Source organism: Corvus cornix, chromosome 4A, assembly GCF_000738735.6.
Source record: "Corvus cornix cornix isolate S_Up_H32 chromosome 4A, ASM73873v5, whole genome shotgun sequence".
In the NCBI taxonomy this organism is placed as follows: domain Eukaryota; kingdom Metazoa; phylum Chordata; class Aves; order Passeriformes; family Corvidae; genus Corvus; species Corvus cornix.
This window is the reverse complement of record NC_047058.1, coordinates 3,322,641-3,338,737: the sequence shown is the minus strand read 5'-3', so window position 1 is coordinate 3,338,737 and position 16,097 is coordinate 3,322,641. Positions and strand designations below refer to the sequence as shown.

At 38.0% G+C, this 16,097-nt stretch overlaps 1 protein-coding gene across 1 annotated transcript; it reads right to left on the bottom strand.

Annotated features, from left to right (window-relative positions):
* Positions 1 to 35: 35 nt before the first annotated feature.
* HTATSF1 (HIV-1 Tat specific factor 1) lies at positions 36 to 14,913 on the bottom strand. The gene is made up of 9 exons (XM_010402827.3): positions 14,560 to 14,913; positions 10,776 to 10,980; positions 10,417 to 10,464; positions 9,131 to 9,285; positions 7,946 to 8,109; positions 6,228 to 6,327; positions 5,607 to 5,696; positions 4,984 to 5,121; positions 36 to 4,624 (listed from the first exon to the last, which is right to left on the bottom strand). Exons 1-9 carry the CDS (start codon positions 14,734 to 14,736, stop codon positions 4,340 to 4,342), a joined length of 1,362 nt encoding a protein of 453 aa, XP_010401129.2. The 5' UTR covers positions 14,737 to 14,913; the 3' UTR covers positions 36 to 4,339.
* Between the last annotated feature and the right edge of the window lie 1,184 nt (positions 14,914 to 16,097).

Below are 16,097 nucleotides of genomic sequence, written 5' to 3'. Positions count from 1 at the left end.
AATACATTATCTTAAAACTAATCAGCAAAGACTTGTTCTGTTCATGAGTTTGTTTATTAAAAAGGTAGTATAAAACACAACCCCTTTAAGAAACAAATTGAAGACAAACGAAGGGTATTCTCAGATGCTATCACAAGTTCAGATATTATTCAAATACCATTTGCTTTTTAATGTTTCTTTTCTAAGGGATAAATGAAAACAGTTAATTTATTGAAAAAAATCACCTGTCAGAAAAAATTCCAAGTCTACTTACTGAAAAGCTTAATCTAACAATATACTTTCATATTACAGAATGAGCAAAAAACCAGTTTGCTGCAAAAGGTTTCATAATTCTATAAATATTTTACAGAACTTTCAGAGTATCCTGACAGTAAGATGTCAAACTATAATGAGCTCTGAAATACACACAAGTCAAATCAACACAAATACACAACTCACAGCATTCATTTACCATACTGCAGTATGTTTCCTCAAATGCAGAAATAAAAACAAGAAGTTAAAATCCAATTAAAATCTATGGGAATGCATTTTAAATTTTTTTTTTTCTAAATTTGGTTTGGTTTAGGTTCAAGAATTCAAGGTATGAATACTGAAGAAAGGCAAGTTTGGGTTTCTATGAAGCATCCAACACCTTCAAGTTTTCTTAAGTGAATTAAGCTAATTAATTATTTGTAATTGTTAATAGGTTAACCTTAACTGAATAATGTCTAGGATATGTTTTAGCTAAAATGCACTGCATTTAACATACTAAAGATTTTAAGTGAATTGCAATCCTTATACAAAACCTAAGCTGTACAAGGGACTGAAATTCAATTAAAAAAAATTTTAGAAGTCAGTAGGAGAAACAGATAAACATTTTGATGCAAAATGAAACTAATTCTCTCTTTACACCTGTATATGAACATTCGAGAACCTGCAAAAAAAGAGAAAGCCTTCTAGAAAGCCTTTTATTTTGAGGCTTTTTGTTTCCAGGTGTCTACCTCTGAGGCCATGCGCCTCAAACCACGTCATCTCTGGTGAATACCTGTAACCCCATAAAAATTCCTTCTCAGCAAACCACTGAACGGCATTTGATTCTGAAGCAAACTACCAATTTATCCTGAAGCTAAGCAATGATTTTGGATGGTTCAGAAAGTGATTCTGTGAAATTATATTAAAGGGTCAGTTAATACTCTGTTGTATTGTATTTAAGTGGCTTCACATCCATTTTGTTACACTGAGAATTGGTAGAAACAACTATTTCTCTAGTTCAAAACTGAGCAAAAATAGTTATCCCCAAATTGTTTCAGCCTGCTGCTAGTTACTGTTTTCATCGTATACAGAGGAAAGGAGACAGATTCTCTTAAAATGAACCTCCCACCAAAAGCAGAGGGATGGAGGAACATGCAGTATACTGGAACGGGACTTAAAAAACCCTTAGAAATTGAGCAAGAAGGTTGTTTTTGTCACTTCTAATGAGCAAGAAAAGTAATTTGAAAACCCTTTTAATTATAGAACAAATAAAGTGAAAATTCCTTTAAGGTTTTAATTTCTTACCACTTTACGTATGATGCTGATCAGTAAGAAAAATGTGTGCATTTAAAAAGCAACTCTTAGTTCAGATTTGTTAAAATTTCTTAATTAAACATTACTGCTCTATACTATAAGAATTTCATAATCATACTTCAAAACAGCAATTTTAACTCCTGTGAAAATTTTTGATTTTTGTTCAGATTGATTTATAAAAATTTCATAAATTCAAAGTAATTTCATAAATAATTTCAAAAAGGAAAACATCTGAAGAATCTGGTTTCAATGAAAATCTGCTGAAAAGAGTCACAGCTGCATTAACCTTTCTCTGGACTACTAAATGCCTCAGTAACTCAATTAATAGATTATAAAAATATATTTTTTACATTTTACTCGGGAGAAAACGGAGGTAGACAAAAGGAAAATATGAGTTTGAGTATAATGCCACACTTGAGAACACTGTATTTGCATGGAAAAAGAGCTTTTATTTTTTAATAATCCTAGTTAATAGGAAAGCCAGTAAAGCATTTGGTCTCAGTCTTTGTTGGTACTCTACCTTAGTGTGAGATCTAAAGGAGAAGGTGAAAGGACTAAGAAAGGACTTCTGCAGCAAGCCAGTCAAATTTGCACATTAATTGGAGAGAGGAAGGTTTACTGCACATACAATAATTCCTTATTTTTCAAAGTCTTATTTCAAACATTAACACTAACCTTGTTTTCCATATCTGATACCATGATAAGGCTTCACAGAACTTTACAAGTTTTATATATTTGTCCACAAGTTTCCCTATATCAGTTGTCATTCTACTGTAAAACAGGTGATTTAACTGTGTAGTGTTACACAAATGGGCTCCCTTAAAAAAAAAAAGCAAACAAAACACAAGAGTAAGAGATCTAAAGACTGGAGTCTAGAAGCTGGCAGAAAAAAGAAGCACTGAAAGAAATACCACACTGAATTACACTCCTCATATGCAAACACTTCCAGCTCTCAAAGGTCTGTGGTGCTTATTACCAATAAAAATAACTAAGGCAGAATCAACACAACCCAGAAACGTATCTGAATATACCACTATGTGCAGCTACTAACCAGGCAGTGTTCCAGATTCCCTGAATTCGTCAAACACCTGCTTTGCTGAAACACACGGTCCACACACTTGGAAAGATGAGAAAATGGACTTATTTTAGCTGTCGAGAGCTGTATCTCTTCTTTATAATGCAACTCAAAATGGGAAATTTGTCATATTAGCGTATTATGAGCCCCCAGACTTTTAACCTCTGAATTCAAATATGACAGCTATTTCTGTCACAAAAAGATGTAATTTATAACCACAGTGGCAACTGACAACTGAGATGCTCTGGTTGGCATAGTCACCCACACATATTGACTACATATATTAAAAAAACCCAACAAAATAAACTTAGAGAACCATATAGACTTCAGGAAAAAATCTGTATGGTAATCTCAGAGCACAAAGTTTGAAAATAACATTTTCAGAGTATTCTGATTACCTCGTGATGGAAATACAGGAATTAACATCTATAGTTTCTTGTAATCCAATATGAATTTAAAAAATTCAAAAGATCATCCTTGCAAATGTGTACTGGTAACGATCCATATGAACAGCATGCTATCAATTTTTAATTGTTTAGTGCCTAAACCCATGTTCTTCTATCCTTACTTATCAAAATAACGGAATTCTAAATTAAGAATGACTATGTCCAAAACAGCTCCAACCAGTTATTTTTGAAAGCCCGCCACTTATTAAGATATCTTAAGTTAGATTATCTCTTAAGTCCTTGCTTTCAGAAATATTTTGAAGAGGACTAGCGTTTACTTTTTCCATATAAGAGCATTAGTTGAAAGCGTATTTTAAAATATACTAACTTTTGTAGTTTGAGCTGCCATTTAAATTTTATGAAGTATGGAAGATCCTCCCCACTGTGAAGAGTACACAGAGCTAAACTAAAATGTTGAGAACTCACATTCATCATGCTAACAAAGTTAAACAAAACTCTTTACTCCAATATAAAAGCAAGAACTAATAAAGCCACCACAAAAATCCAAAGCCTATTTTGATACCTACTGCATACAGACCATGAGAGTTTAAGACCAATCTGCCTAGAATATGAGTGTTCATGCATTTCTAGTCTCCTTGACATAATTCCAGCCTCTATCCAACATCAACAGAAGATCTAAACAGGGAAAGGAAAAAAACAATTTGCTGAATGCTGTGATTTAATAACCTATCTTCACTCAGTTTGCCCTAGGGTTGCTATGTGAACACTGTCTGCCACTTTCTTTAAGCTTGTGACCTGATACTATTCATCATCTGCCATATAATACATAGCAATGCATCCAATGCATTCACCCTATATGTATCACAGCACCTGTTCCATAAAATGATCCAACATATCAGGACACACATTATTGAAATACTGAGTTCCAAGGGGTACAGGAAAATAAACAGTACAATCCACAAATCTTGTAAAAGCTTTGCATTACTGAAGCTACACATAGTTACATAAACTTAAGGGTTGGAACGTATTTCTCACACACATGATGAAACACTGACAAGCATAGCTAGAACAAAAGAAGCCTGATGAGTTTTACTGTGTTCTTGGCAACTTGAGTTTCTTTACCTGAACAGCCAATTAATACAAACTTTTAGAACCTCATTAAATACTGCTTTTAATGAAAACTTCAAAGCACACAGTTGATGACATTCTAATATGCCTATATTCACAAGAATATTGTCAACAGTCACCCTGAAGAAAGTGATACACTCAAACATCACCCTAAAAATCATGCTTTCATAAAGTATTAAAGGTGTTATGTATCAGCTTCACCATCACTGCCTGCAAGGCTGCTGTCTGTGGATGGAGCTCCATCTTCATTAATACCCTCATCACTATTCTCCCTCTTATGAGCTTCATCATTTGCATCCTCCTTAGGTGTGTCATTAACCTCTGGAGGTTGTTTCCCTTCGGGCAGTTTAACATCATTTGACGCAGAATCCGAATCAGATGTAGTCTGTTGCTCCTTTGCATCAGGATCCCCTAAAAATGACTCCCACACCTTGAGCCTTTCTTCCCTTTCTCTTGCAGTCTCCTCCACCTGTTAAAGAAGAGTTTATACACATCATTACAGAGTCATACTTGTCAAAATGAGTATTTACAAGATAAAATTAAACAAATATTTGTATTACAGAAATATCTCAATGCTGACTGTGAGCTAATGATCTGTACATCCAGTGGCTAATCCTCTAAGTACTCAAACAGGTCCTCTAATTTTCTGCTAAGTTGAATAATTGAGAATGATTTTTGGAGACATTCTACAGCTTTTGAAGAGAAGCAAGATAATGCAGGGATGAGCGGGGGAAGGGTATGGGGACAAGAATGCCAATCACTCCTAGAATTCAAGCAGATTTACTGTTTGGAAGACATACTTGATAAAACAGAACCATGAAAGGCTACCTGATAATCCGTTACACCATCCCATGTTTCAGCACTGAGCTGACGGCCACCAAACCACCTTCCATTTAGAGTCAGCTTGCACAGATCAGCTTCGGTTGCTTCTTTAAATGACACAGAAGCGACGCCATCAGGGTGCCTCTGTAAGGACAGGCAACTTGCATTTAATAATATTCTAACTAATGTATTTATTCCAATACCCTTTAGATTGTCTTATAAAATCAATCAGGACATAGCTCCATTTTGATCATACATAATTGTATTTTAAAAGTTAAGTTTTCAAGTTTCCATATGTTTTTCTACTGGCACACAGAACACAATTTTGGAACACTGAAAACAAAAAATATTTCAGCTAGCTTAGCTACAAATAATGTATCCATACACTTTCAAACTTGTGACATGTATCCAAGCTCCTGGGAAGAGTTAGCTTGCCTTCACATATGCTGAAGTAGACAGGCGCTTAGACATTAAGTTCCAAAAGTTTTAAAGTACTGAAAGATTAAGTCAAGTTTCCATGAAATAAACACACCCAAATAAATGCTCCACTCATATTAAAAGCAGCCTAAATGTTTTGCACCTTTGCACATTACATTAATTCTGCCAACACAACATGTAAAAATACCTACATCAAATATGAGAACCTTCTTTACTTGACCAAACTTTTCACACTCTGTCCGCAGATCTTCTCTTATCTCATTTAGCACTAAAGGGTCCTCCTACAAAGCAATTACACAGCTTTAATTAAACACAAGCACTCACTTCTTTCAGCTTTATTTTTGCTCCATAATCAGTGGTACACATCTGCCAGTCTGTTAAAAGTCCATAAATTAAGTGCTGTTAAACAGCATTTTCAAAGCCACCTGGGAGTTGGCAGACAGCTCTTATTTGAATTTAATAAATACTACATGTTAATAAGGCTTTTTTGTGCTCATTTCTCCATTTTAACAATTACTGTTGTTTACTCCTCTTTTGATCCCAGAAAGGAATATTGTCAGATATATACGTTTTTCAGGCAGTGAAAAACCCTGATTTGAAAAATACATTCTTACCAACATTTTTTTCTTGCTTTTGCAGAGAGATGAATGAATTTAAAGCAGATGTTTGGCACAGGAGAACATCCTTCCCAAACAGCAAGTTTAATTTTATTTTCATCTGCTTAGAATTTTGCTACAATTTGTACAGCAGAAAGTTCAGACAATGATAACTTTTAACAGCACAATCTACAGAAGCAAACTGCATCTTCCTACCTCAAAGTCCTTGGGGTGAAACATATTCCTGATAATAACGATGCGTTCATGCCGCATTCGAGTTGCCCCATCTTTCTTCTCCGGCCTCCAATCCAGCTGTCTAATGAAATGAAGCAACAGTAAGAAGATATTGTTGCGGCTCTCTTCAGTTTCTACAAGTATTTGTTGAAAAAAAATCGTTAATTTGGCATTTCTTGCAATATATTACCATATATTTTGACACAAAGAGTTAAGTTATTCTTCTAAAAAATGCAGTAATTAGCCAGGTTTACTACTCCTACAAAGCATTTGAGGTTTTAAGGTACTTAAAGGCTCATAGAGAGAATATAAATAATTTTTCAAAGTAAAGTATTTTTTAAAATACTGAGAAAATATTTGTGAAGTATTAATTCCTTCCTAATATCAACTCAGATAAAGGAACCAGCTGTTTTCAACTACAACTAAAGTGTCAGTGTTTTACCATTTGTTCCTAACTTATTCTGTAAAAAAGGAGATCCACTATTGCCCTTGGTAAAATTTAACTGCTTTTATTTAAAAGAACATGCAAGAACACCTTGACTCTTACACAGGCATTACTACAAGATGTATTTTGTTCCCCAGTGTAGAGCCACTAACATAAACTAGTCATGTAACCCAGCACATCTGTTCTAGGACTTTGCCTTCCTACATCAAATCTTACTTCTCAGAGAAATGCCTACTTCATATCCTATTACAAAAACCCCCACACGTTTACTTACACTTTCAAATCTCAAGATCATACATGGGGGAGGGGGGAGGGGGGGGAGGGAATCTTAAGTTTCTCCTTATACCTGCTACTTTAGCTGAAGAAAACTTGGATTTCCAATGAGAGTAGTTCTACAAGTAACTTATGCTCTTCAACTCAAAAGGAACACAGTCCTTTTATTCACACTAATTGCTATCAAATGCAATTTCATAATTTTCATACACCTGCCTACACACTGAAGACTTCTTACAGCAAGAACTGTCAGTGTATCTTTGGGGCAGATACATTTCAAGTTACTTCTGGCTTTAATTGATAAGATATCAAGTAGCTTTTGCTCCCTTTAACTATGGGAAAACATTGCTGCATTACTATTTACAATGTTAAGTGGAATGTTGCTTTCATTAAAATATCAAAAGTCTTATATTCAAACTTTTTTCCTCTTTAATCTGCATCTTCTTGGTTCCAAAAGGAAGAAAAACATTTTTAAATTGACAAAAGCAATGAACTCAAACCCCAGTATATTTTATAGCAGAGAGATGTCTGGGGGAATCTACAGAGGTATTTTAGTATTTGCTCCTGTGGCAGCCAGCATTTCTTGCCCTTTGCAACTACTGCAGTATGGCACTAAATAGATGTGAGCAGCCAGAGTATTATGACCTTCCAGCAGTAAGCCCAGATATTGTGACAGGACTTGCATGCTCTTATCCACTGAGGAAGAGAGTCTTATTTCCCCAGAGCCATAGTACTTTCTTCTACATCTGAAGGCACCACTGCTCCCTACATATTATTTCAATGTGTGAATCACAAAGAAGTTCATTATATCAACACTTAATCTAGGAGTTCGTCCCCTTTAAACGTGCAATAGTTAAGTTATTGCACTGTCAGGAAATACTTTAATTTTGGCATAACTTAGCATTGCATTTGAAAGAAAGCATCACTTTACTAATAGCACTTAGAACTCAAGCAATATTCTACTGAAATAAAAAATACAAACTTCTGCTGTTGAGACAACTTCTTCTTGTAGTCTTTACATTTCTTCTTCTTTTTGCTTGCATCATACTCCCCCTTCAGTTGGAACTTTGCAACTTCCACATGCAATTTATAGCCTCGGATTTCTGCTTCATCCAGAAGCCTCAAAGCAAGTTGAACTGATTCTCTCTATTTGAAGATAAACAGCACAAACTTTAAAGCACATGGCAAAGTCGAACTGTATTGCAATAACATGTCATTAAGTATACTGTGCTAAGAATCAAGTCCCTGTCACTGAAAAACATACTGATGTCCTCTGACACATAGCTGGCAACGCTTTCCTGATCAAAACATAGTATTTCTTCACTCCTGTTGTAATTGATTAATACTTCCAAAAGCAGCTGCATATATTTCATTCCAATATGTCACAGACACTAAATTGCAATATCCAAGCAAGCAGATGAACTTAAAAGCAAGAATAAAAAGATTTCAGGGGACTGATTCCCTGTAAAACTTGTATCACTTTTGCACGAATGGCAGATGTTTAGACTCTGAAGTAATTTTTAATGTTTTCCTAAAAGTGCTTTAGAGTGAAGACTGTATTTATGCTTGTGCACTCCACAGCCCTAACTACTACAATTACAAAAATAGCACAAACTACATGCCATTTCATTTAGTACTGCCTGGTGCTTCTTGCAGAACTAAAGCAGGCTGCACTTGCAATCACCAACTTCCCAAATGATTCACAAGTGAAACACAAAGAAATAGTACTGCAGCCTAAACTTTTATAGCTTAATAAAGAATGAAAGCACAGTTCTGAACCAAACCAGTTCTCGACTAAAAGCTCTAAATACAGGACTACAGTATGTTCCTTCCTGGATCGTTGTTTTTGTATTCTTGATTACACAGTGGCATACTTTCAAAGTAAAAGGTGAGGAGCCCCCCAGTTCAGCCCATAATCTCTGGCACCCAAGACAGGAGCATGCAGAGACATGTTCAGCAGGTATTATGGCCATTTCCAGGCAGAGGGTGGGGTTGGATAAGAGGAAACAAATGAGCTAAGTGGGATTTTCCGGAGTAAATCTTTAAAACAGACACCTATATTCCAAATCATGTTTTAGATTTCAAGAATCTTCTGAATGTGATTCTGAAACAGCGGCCATATGTGGCCTCACTGGTAAGGAAAACTGCATTTCAGTGCACCACTGACCTTCAGATAACAACAGAGGCCATCTCCTTTAAGATTTCCTTCCTTATCTTTGTACAGTTTGATCTTGTGTTCTTCTGTCTGAGGATCTCGCATGATGATACCACATTTTGACATGACTTGTACAAATTCATCTTTTGTAATATCTGGAGGCAAACCTGCAAAATAAATTCAAACAGAAGGCTTGAGTATGATCGATTCTTAAAAAAAAACCTCTGTGGAACAAATCTTCCCATAGTGTTTCTTTAAATGAAAGATATCAAAATAAAGGACATTCTGCATACACTGCATGAAACCACTGCCCTTGGGCTTTACCTTCTACACATTACTTCATACCAGTATTTTGAAAATCCTTGTACTTTATAATAGGTGTAATGCACAGAAACATCTCTGTGCTCCCTGATATGGACACCTAGAGCTTTACTGTCACGTATGTCATCAACACTGCAGTGGACACAAAGGCCTCTGCAAATGTAACTCTCCTGCCCAAGCTTCAAGTTCTACTGCACCTCTAGGTATCAGAGACAAAAAAAAACCTCATAAGAACACAACCTATAAACAGACAGACAACTGTTTTCTCCACTCACAAATCCAATAAAAAGAGTAACTGATTATGTATAGAGATTTTAAGACCTGAACTCTGAATTGAGGATAAGTAAAAAACCAAAATGGACGAGAAAACTACGTGGATGTCCCATCCTAATTTGGCCTGCCTGAAGATTTTTTGAAAATGCAAGTATGCGCGCTCCTGTGACTGCTCACAACCACCAAGTGTACGTAAGTACATACATCTAGAGATAGCACCCCACCATCCAAAACAGGTAGAGAAACACCATAATAAGTGCACAGATAATTTCATCTGAGTTTTCACATTACTTTCTCACTGTTGCAAACTCTTTTTTACTGTTTCCTCCTTCTTACCTAATAATTATTTGTTAGAGCAAATGAAAATTATAAATTAAGCAATGCGTATAGTTGAGGCCCTATCTCATTATAAACTTGTCATTATCCTATCCCTTAAAAGCCTGCAGAAATTATTTTTCTTATAAAAGAATAAATTAGTGACTTGGCTGACACAGCTCACAGAATACCTCATGTAACAGATAAAAGCATGAAATACGTCCCTTCTACTTCCTTCTGCAATTTAAAGGTCACAAAGACATTATGCAGTCAGGAACACAACATTAAGTAGCCTGCAAGTGACAGACTGAATAGATAATATTAGAGACACATATGAGTCCCTTTTACCATCTTTAGCTCAAAGTAGATAAACAAACACTATTACTTACCTGTCACATAAACATTTGTGTTTCTGTCTTCTTCAACATGAAACCACCCTAAACACAAGAGTTTAATTCAGTTATGATAATATATTAAACATGGGAGCATACACGTTTATATTCCATCAGATTTGTAAGACTTTTTGCTTGCGCACAGGGAAACCTTGAACATGCCTTAATTTGCTTTTCCCCCCTTGTATACAAATTCAGGAGAATACCTATGAAGCACCATACAATTTTAGAACCATTCTGGAAATTTCCAGCACAACCTTATCTTTGCTGTACCAGATAACAACAATCAACTGCCAGTTTTCCCTCAGCACAATACAGGTCACAGCCTACACAGAGGGAAGTGCTTTGTCACTTACCTGGCTCTAGCTTCCTTTTTTCTGATTTTTGTTTTGGATCCGTTTGTTTTCGTCCTGTTTCATTTGCTGATGGTTGTGTTCCTGATGTCTTAGAACTTACTGGTTGCTTACTTTCAACGGCTGTACCAGAAGCAGATGACGTGTCTGTCTCATCTGCATGGAAGCCATAGTTGGCATGATAGGTTGCCAGGAAATCTTCTGTTATCTGAAAAGAAATTAGGAAGAGTAATATAAAATTTCAAAGAACTATAAATTCAGGTTTGTATTTTAACGTTAATTAGGTGACGGTTATTTTCTAATCTGTCAACATAGAAAATAACAATATTTTAAAACTATTTAAATGATCTTTGCAAAGCCATACACACAACAAGAACAACCAGTTCACGCATTACCTGAACTAGACGAAGATAAATTCCATACAGCACAAGAAATTTTTACACAAACATTTCACAAGTTCTGACATTTTTCAAACCAAGCTTTCTGCTTTTCATGGGAATTGGATCTGCCTGAGGGACATAAACCAAGTGCTCCTGGCCATGGTGAAGAGATAAAGCAACACTGATGGTAAGCCAACAACTTATCCACAGATGATGAATGGCTGACATTTGCAGGCATCTGCCTTTTCATCGAATCACTTCAAGAAATGACTTATATTTATGCTGACAGGCAGTAAATATTGCACTTAACCAGAGATGTATCTTAACACACTGCTTCTAAGGCAACAGGCTTTACTTTATATCCCACTAATAGATAAAGAATTAGTTTGCTCTTTTCCAGAGAGAGACTATATCTGGATAAAATATAAGACTGGCCAATGCCTATGTTTTAGCAGTCAACCCCCCCCCCCCCCCATAAATTACATCCAGTACTTCCAGCCACTAGCAATCACACACAAAGAGGTACATCATAGCTGCATTTGTCAGCACCCCTGCATTATGAAGTATTTTCTGAAGTTACACACACTGAAATATTTTTTCTCAAAACTGAGCCTTGACCTTTGAAAATTTTATCTGACTCTGATCTGTGCTGCACTTGCTTCATCTGTATTCAAAAGGGAACAAAACTTAATGCCATTAAGCTATTGTAAGAGAGCAATTTCAAGTGTCAGTGATGAAAATGTAATCTCTTATCTTCCATAGTGATTTGAAACTTGATGTTTCAACTCTAAAATTTCATTATGACAGATCAGAAATGCAAAATTGACAGTAACAGGCTTGTCAGGAATAATGCAAGATGCCATGGAGCCTCATAACTTTAAAGGTTAGCACAAAATAACTCTTAGGCTAAACAAGATTTGCCACACACCTCAATAAAGAATGTAAATGGCTGCTCTTACAGGTATGACATAACAGAACGTCATGAGAAAGAAAAAGTACAACTAAGTTTACTGAAGAAAAGAAGACTCTGTGCTCTAATCAGGTTCACTATACTTGACATTAGCAATCTTAGCAAATCCTTAATGTCACAGTTGATGAGATCCAGAGAATTAAGAAGCTTCTATACTTCCTGGTGAACAGCATTATTAATTTTCATCAGAGAACCTACTGGTAAATTAGTGATTAAACCTGCAACAGGATTATTTTGCAGTTTCTGTGGGAACTGCATTCTGTGTAAACCTCCATTTATTATTAGCAAATTACCTACCATGGACTATCAAATTTTGCCACTCAGTAACAAAGATGGTTTTTGCATAACATGCTATCATCCTACCATATAACCATTACCACTACTTCACTTTAAAATGTTTTTTTTGCAAGCACAGAGAAGCTTATACATGTATAGCAGCTTTTATTGGAACTTCTATCATACCATGACTATGAGAAACAAGCACTCACAAAACTGGTTACTGGGGGCTTCAATCCCATTCTGGTGGAGAACATCACAGAGAAATCAGTCCTACCTGCACACCCACACAGTCAAGCAGTTTGGGGTGATTAAGCTTATAGGAAAAGAAACACAATACTACAGGACATGTGAGCATGTAGTTAACTGCTGGTCCCACTGAAATGGAAAGGAATAGATTAACCAAATGAAGAACAGATACCCTGTGCTTGCAGATGACAGCCAATGTCTGTATTTTCACAGCAAGTGACGCAAGCAGCAGATGAATTCCACATGTTATTTTGTGCTATGTCTGTGAAGCACTAAAAAAGTTGGTATTCATTAATACAGTACCATTGAAAGAAAAAAAATTAAGTAATAAACGAGGTTAAAATTGCTTCTGTAAAATATTTGATTGTCTCCAAATTTTTCTGGGGAATGCTGGCAATTAGTATCATTCACTTTTTGCACTGCTGTGAAATATGCTTTAGCGCAAGTTCAGCAGACACTGTATTCCCAAAGCAGAGCAGCAGTGCAATCCCAGTCTGCAGATAACGATCACTTAGAGCAGTCAGAATATTTTCATCTTTTGTCAAGAAACAGATTAAAAGTTTTATTACTGCTCGTGGAGAATGAAGTACAGCTTCTGGTTACAACAGTCTCCTCAGTTTACCTGGATAAAACATTCTGTTAATAATCATCAACCAAAAGAAGTAACCTGAAAAACACTATAAAACACTATGACATCCAGCCGGGTAAAGAATCTTTGTGCAGCACTATGGGTCATGGATAGGTCACCAACTTCTACTATACATCATATTTACTAATGAACTTTGCTGCTTCTATTTAATCTGTCCAACCCTTAATGTTATCTCCTCCTCAAGACAGAAGAGATAAGAAAAGCACTTAGGAAAGACAAATGCTACTGAGAAGAGACACATTTCAAAAGAGGTGAGAAGGGGAAGAAATGGGATCAAAACAGGAAGAACCCTCTTATAGGTTACTGTGCTTACTGGATATAGCACCCACAGGGAGCCAGGAATACTCACTTCTCCACTGCTCCACTTTGTGAGTCTGGATTTTTCACATTTTTACCCCTCCATAAGCCATCTGCTCCATAGACACCTTCCTAGGTTTACACACAAACTTGGCACTACAGGCTTCACTCTCACTCAGATTCTCTGAATTGCAATGAATTCACAGTCACAAGCTAGAACTGGCACGTTACATCCATCAAGTAAATACCATAAAATGTCTTAATATTAAACTAAGTAATTGCCCTCACTCATTGCTATATGATAACAAAACTACTATTTCACTTGCATATCAGTAGATTGGCTCAACATATTAAATCTATGTTCATTCTCCCCTTGAAGAGCCATATTATCACAGCAAGATCATACTTTATACTTAAAATATTTACCAAATTAAAAAAAAAAAAAAGGTGTAACATATTTCCATGCTGTGGAGTGCCACTAAGACAAACACTTATTTTTCAAGTGCATTTCTAAGACTGAAGGAGATAGAACAACACATCGCTTATCTGACATAATTTTCAGATAATAGTAAAAGACGGATAATACTACTCTATTTTCATCTAGACCTCGTAAAATACTAATTCATTTCTAGACTGCCCACAAAGAGATCACAGCTACTGTGACAGAGACCTAAACACATCCCAGGCACCCACGAGCAACATTCACAAATATAACCGTGACTTCATCCCAGGCCCGAGCAACTCTACGGATTCTCCGCTAACACGCAACACACAGCTCCTCACAACAGCGCAGCCAGTCAAAGACGGAGACAACACCGTGGTTTTGCCTGTAAAAATGAGTGTTTTGGTGCTACTGAGACCTCGCAGCAGACACGATGTGGCTGAACGCGGACACTTCTGTACCGACGAGTTCCGGCATCAACTGCTCCTCCTTCTCCCCCTTCCTCGGGGCTCTCCCACACCCACCTTGGGGAACCAGGCCTTCTTCTCCAGGTCCCACTCGTAAGCAGCCCCGTCCGCCGGGTCCACGTAGGTAAAGGGGTCGGACTCGCCCTCGCCTTCGCCCTCGGTTGGCTTGGCTTCGTACTGCTGCTGGAGCTGCAGCTGCCGGTAGAACTCCTCGTTTCCGTCCTTGCCGCTCATCCTGCCCCGTTCACTGGGCCTGGGCACCCGCGCTCTTTCCGCCGCCGCCGCCGCCTGAGGCACGCCCACCCCGCCCCTCTCGGTGGCAGGAGCGCGCCCGGACAACCCCGTACCTCACGCGGCCGCCGTGACCGTCCCGGGCCCCAGCGCGCACGCACACACACAACACCGGAAACAACCACCCCCCTCGCTGCCGTACCTTCCGCCCGTCCCGCCCCTTTACCTCGCGATGTAGCCAATGAGACGAGCGCTGGTGGGTCACGCGGGGAACGGCGAAGCCAATGGGGAGCAGGGAGGGAGGGAGGGGAGCCTTTCCTGGGGAGGGCGGAGCGGGGGCACTCAGGGCGCACTCAGGGCGCGGGCGCACTCAGGGCGCGGGGAGTGGGTCGTGTTTTCCCGCCTCTGGGCGGGCCTTGAGGGCGGTGGGTCCGCTATGGGACGGGGGCCGTCGGCACAGTGGCCTTGCCCTTTTTTCTCTTTCCCGTTTTTTTCTTTCCCTTCAGCCTTAGGCTCCAGCGCTGTCTCACCACAGGCGGGAGTTCTGCAGGAGGGCAGCTGCCCCTGGCGCACCAGACTGCTTTGGGCGAGAAGCTGTACCTTGATGGGCTTTGCATGGGGACTACTGCAGGTTTTCTTACATGATAGATAAAAGTTTGGGGCACGGAAAGTCCTCCCTGCTGCAATGTTTTTCCCTATTGCGCCTAGGACAACACTGGACAGTGAAACGGCTTGTTGTCAGCGGTGCTGTGCAAGATTGGCTGCTGTCTGGCACTGGAAGTGTACTCATGTCCTGCTAGAGGAAAAGATAGAAGCAAAAATAGATAAATGAGGTTGAAATGGCACTCTTAAGTGTCAAGAAATCACATTGCTTGTCTTTGGTCTCTTGGCTGAGGGTGTCCAGCGGTTGTACTCCCTTAGGAAAGGGTTAGTACGTTGTATTAGTGGGATGAAGCTTGGCTTCAAAACACTTAATTCCTTTTGCATTAATGAAGCTGCAATTAGTACTCTGTCCGTGGATACTTAAATATTTTAATTATAATTTTCTCTCAAATCAGTTCTTTTAAATGCCCTTCATCTAGTGCCATCTAGTGGTTTTTACAGTGTAGCCCAGACAGCATTACATCAAAACCGAATTTTAATTGCCAACGTATTTTAAAGTATTTCTATTTAGAGGATAAACCAGCACACTCTTCATGTTTTCTTTAGCAAACCTTAACCTAGAGCTATAAAGCCCCGTGTATCAGTGTACATGTTATAAATGGAAATTGAGCTGAACAGCCCCAGCAAAGCTGGCAGTGGCTGGTTGCCAGGGGCAAAACAGTATTTCCACTCAGAAATAAAAATTATAAACAGAAGTTTTC

Bases quoted from the DNA above. Each gene is read 5' to 3' on its own strand.
- HTATSF1 (XM_010402827.3), bottom strand. From the start codon at position 14,736: ATGAGCGGCAAGGACGGAAACGAGGAGTTCTACCGGCAGCTGCAGCTC. The intron at 10,465-10,775 runs GTAAGTGACAAA...TCTTGTGTTTAG, and splicing joins AAAAAGGAAGCTAGAGCCAG to GGTGGTTTCATGTTGAAGAA. The intron at 9,286-10,416 runs GTAAGTAATAGT...TTTATTTTGCAG, and splicing joins CACAAATGTTTATGTGACAG to GTTTGCCTCCAGATATTACA.